Source organism: Rhagoletis zephyria, unplaced genomic scaffold (genome assembly GCF_001687245.7).
Source record: "Rhagoletis zephyria isolate East Lansing unplaced genomic scaffold, Rhagoletis_zephyria_1.1 Rzeph_scaffold_03703, whole genome shotgun sequence".
NCBI lineage: Eukaryota > Metazoa > Arthropoda > Insecta > Diptera > Tephritidae > Rhagoletis > Rhagoletis zephyria.
The window spans coordinates 26,365-39,708 of NW_016160786.1; the positions used below are offsets into that span (position 1 = coordinate 26,365).

At 32.9% G+C, this 13,344-nt stretch overlaps 1 protein-coding gene across 3 annotated transcripts in view; it reads right to left on the reverse strand.

Moving 5' to 3' along the window:
* Positions 1 to 9,380: 9,380 nt before the first annotated feature.
* qm (geranylgeranyl pyrophosphate synthase quemao) overlaps positions 9,381 to 13,344 on the reverse strand; it is a 12,595-nt gene continuing 8,631 nt past the window's right edge. Inside the window, exons 3-8 of one of the 3 annotated variants that reach the window (XR_001848521.1) lie at positions 13,061 to 13,169; positions 12,738 to 12,998; positions 12,557 to 12,659; positions 12,363 to 12,490; positions 10,835 to 11,115; positions 9,381 to 10,790 (exon numbers count right to left, since the gene is read on the reverse strand). Coding sequence is in view for 1 of the 3 variants with exons in the window: in XM_017624602.1 (XP_017480091.1) it covers positions 10,990 to 11,115; positions 12,363 to 12,490; positions 12,557 to 12,659; positions 12,738 to 12,998; positions 13,061 to 13,205 (763 nt within the window). In the remaining 2 variants the exon portion in view is untranslated. The other 2 variants (XR_001848520.1, XM_017624602.1) reach the window with 2 other exon arrangements.

Here is a 13,344-nt window from a genome sequence, read left to right on the forward strand (position 1 = left end):
GGGGGAATCAAATTTTTTGCAGAGGGTAGGTTAGGTTAATTTGGCCGGCGTTGAGCCGCACATAGACCGGTAGGTCCTTAGCATTGCCAGTTGGAGCTCGTTTTTACGCGTTAAAGTAAATATCACAAAGGATGTCAACGCTTTTTGCGAATTTAGATAGAAGTCTCAGCCATACTTTTGAGATGTCCTCTAACTTCCCGAATTGTTTTTGACAGTGCAGAACATCGGCAGAGAAGATGCTCCAAGGTTTTCCTGATCTCCCGCTCACAACACTTGCTGCGCCTGCCCACACTAGTGATACCCATGCATGAACAGCTATCAGGATATGCCCTCTAAATCTGCAGTCTTTCTTTGATAGCCGTAACAAGACGCGAGTATAATTGCTTCCGCCGTTTTCGCACATAATTTTTGCAGATTTTCAAGTCGTTAACTCATTCCATCTAGCCCTGAACTGCCTAATCGTATTATCGTCTATTTCGTTGTACAAGTGTTGAAGTGGTCTACGAATGTAGTTTGCCTGTTTTCGTTCTTGGCAGTCTCATGCGCTATTTCATTAGCCTCTATTCCCTATCGGCGCCCAGCCTGTCAATGGCTTGCCGGCTGCGAAGGATGTTTATGGCTGAAATACTATCGATTAATTGATTGTCGTTTCGGTGTAGGCTAGCTCTGATGCTATCCTCATTGCGAAAACCTCTGCTTGAAATAAGCTGCAATAGTCAAGTAACCTTATTGCCCGCCTGACGTTCAGTTAACGGCACCCACTCCCGTTGCCATTTTAGAGCCGGCCGTGAAAATATTTGGGGATCTACGGATAGGTTTCATTCCCTCCTCCCCAATTGTTGTGCGAAACCTTCGTTCCCACTTAAAGCTAGGTGCTGGTCAGAGGGTAGGGAGGGCTTCAACAAAAATAGTTCCCATCTAGCCGCACCGGGCAGCTTATAGCACAATGACTAAAAATGTACACTCCCATCCACTTGAATAAGCACAATGCTTTTTCGCTGATTTTTTCTGGGTTAATTTTCTTTTATGCAATTTCCATTTATATTAAACTTGATAGAAAATTAAATAAAGATTCAACAATTTCAATTTTAGTATGCTAAAGTGCAAGTTTGGAGTAGCTACAAATTTCTGTTGATTTTTTAAATTTTTTTAATGACGCTCTTTCCGCTGGTAAAAAAGTTTCAAAAATCAACGGTAAGTTTAAGCTACGCCAAAGTTATACTGAAATTAAATGGGCTACGAGACTGCATACAAGACTCGACTTTTGAAATTTCGATGAAAATTTTTTATAACCTTTTTTTTAGAACCTTTTTTTTAATTTCCTATAAAGTTTGAAACTTGCGATTATACATATAAGGGGTATTCTCCGAGTCTTGCAAAGCCCTTGCATGGTGCACAGATTGCACGGTAAAAACCGGTTTTCGTATGGGACAGCTTTGCAAACCGTGCAATCCGTGCACCGTGCAAGGGCTTTGCAAGACTCAGAGAATACCCCTATAGTGTTTGTTAATGAATGGGCTGTAATTTAATTAAAAAACAAGTAAAGAAGTTTAAGTTCGGGCGAAACCGAACTTTATATACCCTGAGCAGTTATCAAATATCGTCGTTTCAACTTCCTCTAAACTACATTTGTAAAGAAATAAAAATGGTGAGCAAATACCTTTCCGCTGATACCTCATGAATCTATATCGGTAAAGTTTTGGAGCAGTTATTCAAGTTTTTCTTACACAAATCTTTGAAAAAAGTTAAAAAACAACATCGAAAATCTCATTACTATGATTCCGTCGATACAATTTTTTAATATTTTTATGTAGATTTTTTAAGCTTAACCTGTTTTGTCATCTGAGGGGATTTTTTCCAAAAAAAAATCCTTTAAGAACCTATTTTTATTCATAAAAAACCTCAATTTTTAGAGGTATTTTCAAACCGGTCCAGCTCGCGTAAATCTTAATATTTTTCCGAAATATTTTGGTAGAAGTCTTAGAATCAACTAGATTGTGTAATCCTGTCGGTAAAACAGCAACTTTTTTTAGTGATGCAGTCTAATGTGCAAGTATGTGCTTTCACAGTTACATTTATAAATATGTACATATGTATGTATGTGCGTAATGTAAAAGTATGTTCTTACTTACCAAATTCACTCGTAGCTGCATTTTTTTAATTAATTGCTTGACTTCAGGTATTTAACAAGGTGTTAGAATTACATATATGAAATTCTTCAATGAAAACCGAGAATCAAATCATCAATATTACGTGCTGGCTTTTGCGTTGGGTATTATGGATACGTATGAATATGACTACATAAATATGTACATATAAACGTATGTACTTATTTATGCGCAAACTTTTACATACACGTATACATATGTATGTATATAGATATGCACGCTACCGAACCCACGCGACACGACCACAAGATGGCTTCCCATTTCGTCGTGGCGAACACGCGAATTTCACTTTTTCACATAACTGCTTAGCAGCAATGAAATAAAATCGCACTATATATATTTTTTTATTACTACTTGCACTTTTAATGCTACAATGCACATTTGAATACAAATTCAATAAATTATTTTAACACTTTTGCACAATATTTTCCTGCTTATCGGATTGAAATCGCGCAGCAAACGAACTTAAGTAATATATCCGCGGCAAAAGTCTACTGAATACTGAAAATTTTTCCAAAAATTTATTTTTCCAGGTCCTCACTTTGAAAAGAGTTTGAATGAAGATAGGCAACTCACTCGAAAACTCTCAATTTGCAAATTTGGAAATTGATTTTGCGCGAACCGATTGCGCAGCAAAAAAAAAGCGTTTCAACAGCGTATGAAGAGTGCACGGGAAACGGAAATGAACTCTCACTCAAAGAGAGGTGGAGAGCATATTCATTTTTATTTCCATTTCCTTAGTGCTCTCTTCCGTTATCTGTTTCTCTCATGATACAAAATTTTAAGCGGAAATACGTAATTGCTCGCTCTCACATTTTCAAGCACAAAGCAAAAATACGTTCCTTCCGCTCTTATTTTGTATTTTTTGCAGCGTTGTCTGTTGCTTAAAATGTTAAGCTTAAAAGCCCATCCATACAAACTAATTTAATAAAAAAGAGTCTTGAATTTATTTTCAGTGATTTTACTATTGGAATAGATGGAAAGATGTTTTTCCAGGTGAACGATCGGTCAAAATGTGAGAGTGTATATAGGCATTTTCAGTATTCAGTGAACATTTGCAGTCGAAGTTAGTTTGGTTAATCTGTGGTTGTGAAAAGTCGCTTTAAATAAATTTAGTGTAAAAGAAATATACTAATTTTATTCCAAAATATATTACAAGTGTATATTTATTTACTTAAAAAATATATTTACATATATGTAGCTATTTAAAAGCTATTAACGAATGAAGTGAAAAAGTGAAAATAGTCAATAGTCGGGTCGCGTAGAAAATAGTCGGGTCGCGTCGGTTCGGTACTTTTATGCATACGAGTGTGCATACAAATGCATTGCATTTGCTGTATATGTATGCATGTAGGTATGAAAGTGTTAAAAAAAATAAATCGCAAAGTAATTTAAATAGTGGTCATGTGTGAGAACGTAAAATGCAAGAAATAGGTACTATTTAAGCAATAACAAATGCCACTTTATTGCGTCACTGACTGGTAAGTGCATTTCTCATTTTGAACCAAATGTAATTTCCTATTAATTGATATAAATATAGCTGGCTTTGAGTGAAAAGTTAGTAAGTCCAATTTTTTCGAAGGCTCATATTTCAACAAAAAAAAATTGTCAAAAATCAACGGTATTTTCTAGCCACTTAAAACTCACACTTTGTCGTCCTAAAATTGAATGACCTTCAAAACTTCATACCAGAAATTTTTCTAAAAATTCTGAAAGGTTTAAAAATTTGGTGAAAATTTTTCGAATTTTTATAATTTTTGTATCAAGTTTGAAAAGGGGATTTATATGGTGTTTGTTGTATAGCTAGCCAGGCTTTTATAAAAAAATATTAAACATAAAATAAACCATGGAAATATAGCCAAAACCCTTCCAAGTAAGGCAAGTCTATTCTAATGACCGCCAGTGTATGTATATTAAGACCGGCCAATTTGAATGGTAGATTTTTCTGACTAGGCGGGTATGGCATAGAAGAATTCTAGTTGAATTTTAAGTAAATTTGCTGCAGAAACCATGGGCCTCGAATCAATTTCGAACTTGCTAAATCGCGAAAATAGGCTTTTTTCCCCTTTGGAGAGTTATAATTTGCTGTATTGTCGTAAAGAATTGCTTAATTTTTTTATAAAAACTTGCTGTAAGGGAGTCTTTATATGTAGAATCCATTTCCGGTTCTTTTTTTTCAATTTCTTAAGGCACTCGCCAGAGGAAGCAACAGAGAGACAGAAATGGACGAGAAACGCATTCATAAATTACGTACCGACGTAAAATTCCTTAAATATAAAATTGGCCCGCCCTAATGTATACTATAAGTAACACCACATCAATCCACATTTCAAACTTTGTACAAAAATTACAAAAAAAAACAACAAACTTTCACTACAATTTCAAACATTTTTATCAGAACTTTTAGAAAACCTTAGGTATGTAGCTTTATAAGTATTAGAGCCCATTAAACTTTGATACAAGATTTATTGCAAGTTTCCAGCGGCTGGAAATCTGCGTTGATTTTTAATATGTCTTTTTTTATACCGGTGCTACGTATTTTTATCTAACAAAATAGTCAATACGCACCCAATAATATATTTTGGGAGCGGTTTATGCTGCTGAAAATTCGATTCACATAATATGCTCTTTAAAATACATTTGTGCAAATTTTAGGCACATTATTGAATAAATAAATAAACATTTCACAAATAGCACTTTATTTACATAAAAAGCAAAAAAGAACTCAAACATTTTTAACCGACTTCAAACTCTTTTTTTTATCGGAAAGATGGTACCTGCGTATAATAATGGATTTTAAATAAAAGAAAATTAACCCAGAAAAAAACGAAAAAGCATCTGGAATGATTTAGAATTGGGCTGATAGTAAATTTTGGTTTTGTCACCGTTTATGAAGCTTCTTCTTTCTTAGACTAGAATTTTTTTTTTGCAAATATGTTCCAATTCTCCTCGCGAACAAACGAACCCTTCAATAACGGCTGCTTGTAACATATAAAAGCTTTTTTATTTTGCCGTTCTTGAAGTAGAATTTCAAAATGTGCAGTTTTTTCGGTTGGAGTGGTACCGAACTTTTGGTAGATTTTTTATGTGAATTTCGGCATTAAAATAATTTTGATGCGGCAACACTAATTTGCATGCATACATATATATACACTTGTGGCTAATGAAAATCACAGAAGATCTAAAATGTACACATTAATTTACATTTAGTATACATACTTAAGTACACAAAAACACTTATGTAAATTTATTAGCTAGCTTATAATCTTATACCTCCATATAGTTAGTACTTGCTAAGATTTTGTATAGAATTTGCATAATAAATGAGTAACTAACTGCGATGTGCACGCTAGTTATAAATTTGAATTGAACAAAAGCCTAAATACAACCCCCTGAATTTGTATTTGAAAAGTCCTGCATATTTGAAGACAAGTACATACCTACATATATTTGTTTGAAAATATAAAACTGAATAACAAATATTTCTTGGGGTTTTCAGCATGCAAAGTAAAATTTTTCACACATTCCGAAATTATGGCCCAAAAGCATATTCATGTAATCTCCAGTACAAATTATCCAGTAACTTAATTTTATAGAATTCGCTCTCAAAGCAAAAATTTTCTAAAAAGAAATACTTGAACGCAAAACCAGTAACAGTTTGTTGGTTTTATGAGCAGCTGATTAATCTAATATTTTTCGAAGCAATTTTCTAATGAAAACCGTAACCTAACCTAACTTATTTTATACATTAATATGCTTTGTATATGTATATTCAGTAAATCCAGGATGGCCATCACCATAAAATGGCGGTTTACATAGTTTTTCACAATCCTCTCAATATGGATATCAAATTAAAGGGCTTGCCTAGTAGAATACAGTACGCTATAAAAAAATGTTAATCCAAGATGGTCGCCATCACAATATGGCGAATTATATATTTTTTTCAATCAATGCTAATTCGAACAAATTTTTTGCTTGATGAGCAGAACTATTGAGAGCAGCTGATTGTGGTTGGAAAAATTTTACTTACGAAAATGTCTACAATCGAAAAGAGAGTAAAGTTATTAAGCACAAGATATAATGAGTTTATTTTTAGTAAATTTACTATCACTCTCTAGTTTTCTAATTTTTTGTGTACATATGCCAGCTACGGTAGCCGTATAAAATTTTTATTTTGTACCATATTTTCTCTAAATACACCAAAATGTTTTTGACCCAACTTGTCAGATTTCAGTAGATTGATTGTTGAAATATTATGTAGCTCTAGCTACTTAACTTCTTTGGAAAACGGACGGCTATTTGGAGTAGATTGTAGTGTTTTTGAATGCCTCATGATGTGGCATTGCAAATAATTTTGAGAAAAATAATTCATTCATTCATCTATTAAAATTGGTTTTCCCTATCCAAAAGCATTCAGCTTTAAAAACTACCAAATCAGAGTCAATGTACCAAGCTGGCAAGTTTTTTTGCAAATTTTGCGTTTTTGTACTTCTGTGAATATTTTTTTTTCTTTGAGAGCGGATGCCTCAAAATTCTGAGAAAGGATAATTTTAAGTGGAGAATACGAGAAGACTGTTATTTGTTAATTGCAAAGCAATTAAAACTAGAAGGTATAACACAACGCCTACTAATTTTTGTTAGCAGGCAAAACAGAATTTACAGACACTTTGCTCAACCATAACGATCCAGATTCATATGTGGCCAAGGACAATGGCTCCAGCATCATTTTCCAAAAACTCGTTAGGGAATTTGTATGCTGTTACAACAACAACAATAAACAAATGCCTAGCACATTGTCAAATTGTCTCGAAATGGCAAGTATTTAGGAAAGCCGATAATTCTATACTAAAAAGATTACAGGTATTTAAAGGATATACTTAAAAATATACATACATAAATCTGTGACCTTAAACATATACTATACAATTGAAATAATTTTATGTAAGTGCATACATTTGTATACGAAAGCCAAGCGCATTAATATTTAGTGCTACAAGGTATTGAGTATTTACTTACATATATTGTTGTAATTAATTATTACGAATTTCAAATTGTATACAAAAACCTTTTGCAGTGTACTAACAAATCGAAATTAATGCTGAAAAAGTGTTCCATGGCAAAAGAGACGGAAAGCTAATTAAGCATGCAAATACATTAGACCACGCCAAATCAAAACAAAAAAATTCTGCAATGCGACCGAAAACTGTCATTTCTCTACGATAATTCTCGTAAGAAAATGATCTCTTCTCCTTTGAGGTCAAAATAATTTTCTAGCATCAAAACATCCGAAGCTGTAATATTTTTTTTTTATTATTACAAGGAATCACCCAAACAAGGCCAGCCTAATTAAACCCGAGTTAAAAGGATAATTTAGGACTTTAAAGAATGTGAGAATTTTTAATCGCATTGCAGGACTTTCTTTGGCTTGGTCTAATATATAGGTATGTATACATACAGACATACATACATATACTACGTGCGTATGTTTAAACAATTATGTCTGTGTGAAAATTATAAAAAAATCTGCAATATTTTCGTGCTGTGTGTGTTTCATATTTTTGTATAAGTTAACTAAATTGTCAACTTTTATGCATTCTTGCTGTTACGCCAAATTTTTTGCATAATTTTGTATAAAAGCTACTACTTATATGTAGACTGTGTACTCTTACATATTTACATATAAAAATTAAACTTGGATTTTATAATAATCGCCAGATATGTGCATAAATGTTATTTACTCGATATGACTATGTTCACAGGGTTCCGCGTTAAATGAAATGCATGGATATATAAAAAAGCTTCTAAAGTGAAAATATGATATATAATTGAAAAATTATTCGCTATTTCTTACTTTCGCTATTTCTTACTTTTATTCGCTTAGGGCCTTTTTCTCAAGAAGCGTTTAAAATTTATCTGCCCTTTAAAGACAAATTTCGTTCCAAAAACTGTGTTGAAAGGGCAGAAAAAGCTACTTAAGAAAACGGCCCTTAATAAAACTATATAATACAAATCTGGACTTAGACATAACTAGTAACTCTCAGACCAGTTTGTAAAATATTTTAATACACTATACATAACAGATATACATAAGTGGAAAAATAAAATAAAAAATAAATATAAAATTTAGCATATAAAATATAAGAAGCTGAGATGGATTCAAACAAATAGAAAACATACAAATAAAAATTTTTATACATACTACATGCAATGTTGGACACTAGGAAATTTATAAGTAAATTTGCTTTAATTTATTTAACTAAGTTAAAAGTAAAGCGTAAATTATTTAGGCGTTAATTGATCAAATCAATGGCTGCAATTAATTTATATGAATGTGAATATGTGCATTTAGGTGTTTTGCTTGACTTATAAGTACTATAGACATAAATATGTATGTGGTATAATGTGCAAAGCGTGCATATTAATAATTTATTAATAAGAAAGTTATTAAGTGTTTATAAAATAATATTTCTAATACATATTTATAATGCCTTATGTAATAACTAGAATTTAGATATGCAAAAGGTAATCAAATGATTTAAATACACTATACAAAATATGTACAATTAACGAGCATACTTTCATTTCATTATGCATTCCTCAAAAAAATCTATATATACGTCATTGGACTTCGACTTAAATCGTGCAGAAAGCTATTATTTTAAGTGCGAAGACCCAATAAATAGTACAGTAAAAATGGTCGGATTCTTGGTATAGTTTAAAAATCCGCAACCGTCCGAAAATTCGCAACCGAAATGACCCACATTCATGTATATAGGGCCCAAGGACTGCCATTTCAACAACATGGCTCAAACCTAAGAGGCATTTTGTTACAACAACCTACTTAAATCAATACTGTTGTTCTGTTAAAAGCTTTTAGGACCTCAATATATTTTAGTTTGCTCTGCAAAAGCTTTAACAAATCTTCGTTCGTTTTTAACCTTCAATTTACATGACTACTAGTTTTTTTGGTATTAATTTTCATTATGTTTATTTAAATTTTCTTTCACTTTTACAATAGGCTTTACTTCATAAATTCTCTGTAGCAAGTATTTAATACTTATACGAATAAAAATATATTTATGTAATAATTAATATATATATATTTTTATGTATACTTATGTATATACTTTAGGTGGTGCAATGTGCAATAAACTGCAGTGCATTTCATTTGAAAAAAGTTAACATTCTCCAGCCGTGCGTCCATTCTTTTTGTTTGTTCTATTTTTATAATATTGCGAATACATACAAATTTGTTTTGCTTTTATTTAAAATATCATTTACAAACGGTTTTGCAAGTCTTTACTTGTAACTGCTGTTGCCTGTTTAGCTGCCTGAAGTCTACAAAATCTAGCAACTATAGTAAACATTTTATTGGAAAAAGTCTTGAAAGTCTAACTAATAATCACATATCACTTACAAGTGAATAAAGGTTATAGAATATGAACATATTTTTCACTAAAATCTATATTTTGTATACTTCAGGCATAAAAACGAGTGTAACTGTGATTTTATATGTACGTATGTATGTACGAGGGCGTGTATGGATGTGTATGCGTATGTAGATGTGCATTTGCTTAATGATTATTGCGTTAACAATTTGTATATTCTATAAACGTGCGAATTTTGGAATTTTTGATAAGTGATATTTAAGATATTTATAATATTTTCCATGAAAATTTTCTTTAAAAAACATTGCTTAATTAAAGTACAATACATCGATTTAGAATATTAAGTACACGCGTACTTAAGTGAATTGAAATTACATATTATATGTTTATAATCAACACGATATATTAACAAGTATGTAGCATTAAATGTTACCGTAAAAACAACAATATTCAATCAAATTGCATATTTCATGTTTTTCAAAAACGTTTCTAATAATAAACTTTTTTTCTCAAAACGCGAAAGTAGGTTTTCGTAAAAAAGTGAATGTATAATTTTGTGTAGCGCTCAAGCGTATTCAATCTGAATTTTTTCAATATTTATAAGAATAATGTTTATTAGCCGCAACTTAAGTTACAATGCTGGCACAAAAGTTAACACAAATACGTAAACGGCAAGGTGTGTAAGAGCAGGAAGATAGTGTAGCTTACGAATCAAAACAAAATTTCATTTTTATACATTTTCCATACAAAAAAAAAAACAAAACAAATGTGAAGATTCGTTTTTCTTCTCAACTCCGTTAATTATACGCTAGATAACAAATCGAATACTTAATGAACATAAATACACAGGTACATATCTGTGCCGTACAATTAAAGTAGCTTAAGTGACTTTGGAAGGTTTGACTTTGAATTGAAGTTTCCCTTGAAAATTTTTATATTTTTATTAAGCTTCTTTAAAAAGGGCATCTTGAACTACACCTATGGATAGTTAAAGGTTAAAATATTGTTTTCGAGCCCAATGAAATGTTGCTTTAAAGGGAAAAGAGCATTTTCCGACTTAGGATACTTTAATTCAACGGCGCATAAGTATGTATTTTTTTCATATGTATGTACTTAAATTATTAAATTAAATCTCTATGTTACACGCTTGAGTGTTCTTTTAGTGCTATTTTAGTACATATTCTCGTTTTATGTTTCTAATAATTGAAAGAACGTTGAAACGAAGAAAAAACACATGTTTCTAATAATTGAAAGAACGTTGAAACGAAGAAAAAACATGAAATTCAGCTATTAACAAGCGCTTGTTGAATAATTTAAAAAATATTTAGTTTTTGCAAAAAAACCTCTATCATATTCATTTCACTTTTAGCAGCAAAAGAGGTTGGCGAATTAACTGGGTTAATTCAAAGTTCCCTCTTTTGCCTCTTTGGCTGTTAATTGCTATTGTGATTGCTCGGCGATGCAACATCATTGTGATTAATGTGATTATCGTTGGCTTTCCATGACAGCAACTTGTTGAGTAAGACATCCATGTAAGGATTGCCACCCAAGCGTACGACCTGTAAGTGAAGGGCGGGTAGAAAGTTGATAATTAAATTTGAAATATATTCTGTATGGTAGTACGGTATAGTAGAGTAACTTAAGCGAAATGGCAAAGGATGCAATTTAAGTGGATGAATTTGACATTAGTGAGTTGAAAATGTTCAAATATAGGCTTTTGATAGTAAAACTAAAATCGATGCAGTCAGATATTCAATTAGAACTAACACAGAGGTTTGTGCTATTTTATATACAAAATGTCAGAGTTTATAACTTTGAGAATCAATTTGATAAAGTGATTGCCTAGTATGAAAAATTTTTCGTCTGTGTTTGCAATTACTGCTTGAGTTTTAAGGCCCGATTGACTACTTGAGTCCTTGATCCTAGGTAATAAAAGGCAGTAATAGAATTACTGTACTAATACAGGTATTTCATCTGTGAACATGTGGCATACATATCTGCCCTTCTCTCAGCTATCGCAAAACCGAGCTAGAGACTGCCTCAGACAAAGGAATAAACCACCAACTATCTGTTGATAGTCTTAAGACTCTGTCCTATACTAGCCCCGGTGGAAAGTATAATATTGAAGCCCTCCTATTTCACTTATTCAAGCATTTTCAAGAACGGAACGCGAAAAAACTGACTTGGTTGTAGTATGTTGCTACCTTAGGTTGTTGTTGTAACACTATCAAAATACCCCAACGAATTTTCCGATTACGTTAACCCGTCTGTCGTGGGGGCAGCTAGATTGAACCCCACTTACTTTTTTAAATAGTTCGTGGAGTCTATGAACCCAAAAGCTGTCATATCCTAAACTTTGCAGTCACGCTTAGAGCCAATTTCAGATGGCCTTTTTAAGTAGAGATAGTTCATTAACTTCAAAAATTCAATTGCTTTATCCAGAATTGTTTGTCCTTTCCTGCAGAGCGCAGGGCAGTAACAGGGTAAATGCCTAATTGTTTCAGGCTCTTCTTCGTGGTTTTCTAAGCCGGATAGTATATCATTGTATATTTGTCGTCAAGCTGTTTCAACGAGGTCGAACCAAAGGGAGCTGAGCTGGTACCTGAGTCGTAACTAGCAGCTCCTAAAGAAATAATTTTGGACGACTCCCGAGACATTCTGCAAGCCTGCCTGTCAAAATACATATGCCCACAGGGCATATCACCATTGCCATTTCAGACCATATGAAATTGGCAACAATTTACATTAAAACCCCGCCTTAAATGTGCATCAATAACACTCCTTACAAAGTACTTAAATATATTACCTCCGCTCTCGCTTCCTTGTCGAGTGATTCCAATACCTCACGCGTATACTGAAAGCTGCCCAATTTTTCCAGCAAACTGATGCAGTATTTCTTCACTTCGATATCGTGAGTGCGCTGTCGCAGAATATCTAAGGAAATAATTAACACATATGTATATAGTTAAGCCTATTTAACTATTTTCGGCAAACACTCACGCAAAACCTGCTTGTCATGCTTCTGTGAGCGTACCGCATGTATGACAGGAAAACCAAATTTACCCTCGGTTAAATCCTCAGCAAAGCTTTTATTTTGCGTATACTAAATTGAAGAAAAACACAAAATGTAAGTGATAGAAAAAGTAGTTAGAAAAGCACAAAGCTTGAATATAGTGCATACCTCTTTCAAGCTCAGATTACAGTAATCGTCACGTATTTGAAAGTACAAGCCCAGTATGGCGGTCAGTTTAGTGAAATCTTCCTTATTCTCGCTAAAGAGCTGCATCAAGCGTATGGCAAGCATGAATAGACCGCCCGTTTTGCGTATAGTCATCAGCTTGTAATCCGATTCCGAAGGGCAAGTAAAACTATCGCGCCAATAAATTTCCATGCCTTGGCCACGATGCAGTTCCAACAGCTGTTCGGTGTAAACATTGGTGGCCTATGAATGTGAAGAATGGTTTTTTTAGAAAATGAAGGAAAATTTTAATAATTTGTATTTACCTCTGGATGACCCAACTGTTGCACCTTCTCCAACGAAAGAAAGAGCACATAATTTGCTGCATTGAGGGTGCTGGCCACGCCATAAATCGAATGCGCTACGGGAACACCTCTGCGAAGTATTGAATTGTCTTCAATATCATCAATTCTGTAAAAATTACAATGAATACGCGTGACGAACAACATTCAATGGCATTCAATGCTTCGAGTGGATTAATTATGTTTTTAGGTTAAAAGGAATTGGCGCGCATCAAAGACTACAAACAAATATTAGTTACTTATCATTA